This window comes from Myotis davidii, unplaced genomic scaffold (genome assembly GCF_000327345.1).
Source record: "Myotis davidii unplaced genomic scaffold, ASM32734v1 C63628967, whole genome shotgun sequence".
NCBI lineage: Eukaryota > Metazoa > Chordata > Mammalia > Chiroptera > Vespertilionidae > Myotis > Myotis davidii.
The window spans coordinates 1-1,044 of NW_006373806.1; the positions used below are offsets into that span (position 1 = coordinate 1).

Below are 1,044 nucleotides of genomic sequence, written 5' to 3' on the forward strand. Positions count from 1 at the left end.
GCAGCCCAATGAGCAGGTAGAGCACGCTGATGATGGCCATGGGCAGGCAGAAGAAGAGCAGTGCTGTGGCCTGCATGAGTAGGCTGTAGAAGGCCTTTGAGCGGACCACCTTGCACTCGGCCGAGTCGGGCACTATACCCCGGCAGGGCACATCCAGCAGCTGGATGCCATGGAGGCTGGTGTTGGGCAGAGAGCAGAGTAAGGCAAGGCTCCAGATAGCTCCGATCATCCGGCGAACATGAGCTGGGGTCATCACTGACCTGGCCTGCAGTGGGTGCACCACGGCCACGTAGCGCTCCACACTCAGGGCGGTGACATTGAGCACAGAGGCCAGGCAGACTGTCTCAAAGAGCAGCGTGCGGAAGTAGCAGCCACCAGCACCCAGGAGGAAGGGGTAGTTACGCCACTTCTCATAGAGCTCCAGGGGCATGCCTAGGAGCAGCACCAGCAGGTCCGATACTGCGAGGCTGAAGAGGTAGTAGTTGGTGGGCGTGTGCATGGCCTTGTAGCGAAGGATGACCAGGCAGGTTAGCCCGTTGCCCACGGTGCCCACCACGAAGATCAACAGGTATGTGACACAAATGGGCAGGAACATGTCCGTCGTCTGGAGCCCCAGATAATTGAGTCTCAGCTCCTCATCAGTCAGGTTCAAATCCTCAGGTACAAATTGCCCCCACTCCCTACTGCCATTGCAGGGCACCGGGTTTCTTGCACCCCTGACGGACATGTCTCCAGGGAAGATGGAACAATTGAGGCAGAAAGGAACCTGTGGAACAGAATACAGAAATACTCAGAAAAGTCACTTAGGGAAACCAGGTTCTGTTGTAATTCATTAAACCAAAGGTGCCATTATTTATGTACTGCTGAGAAAGAAGTCTGTCTTCCATTGTAAGATGTATTACAACTTCAGAGATGTAAAAATGTACATCGTACCCTAGCCAGTTTGGCTCAGCAGTTAGAGCGTCACCCGTGGGCAATGGGCTAACCTGCATGGTCACCCGTGGACTGAAAGGTTTCAGGTTCAATTCCGGTCAAGGGCATGTA

At 54.4% G+C, this 1,044-nt stretch overlaps 1 protein-coding gene across 1 annotated transcript; it reads right to left on the bottom strand.

The window, feature by feature from the left end:
• Positions 1–3: 3 nt before the first annotated feature.
• LOC102759275 (neuromedin-U receptor 1-like) lies at positions 4–766 on the bottom strand (the record flags this gene model as incomplete). The annotated part of the gene is made up of 1 exon (XM_006777715.1): positions 4–766. A coding segment is annotated over one exon (763 nt), but the record flags the coding sequence as incomplete, so codon positions are not given.
• Between the last annotated feature and the right edge of the window lie 278 nt (positions 767–1,044).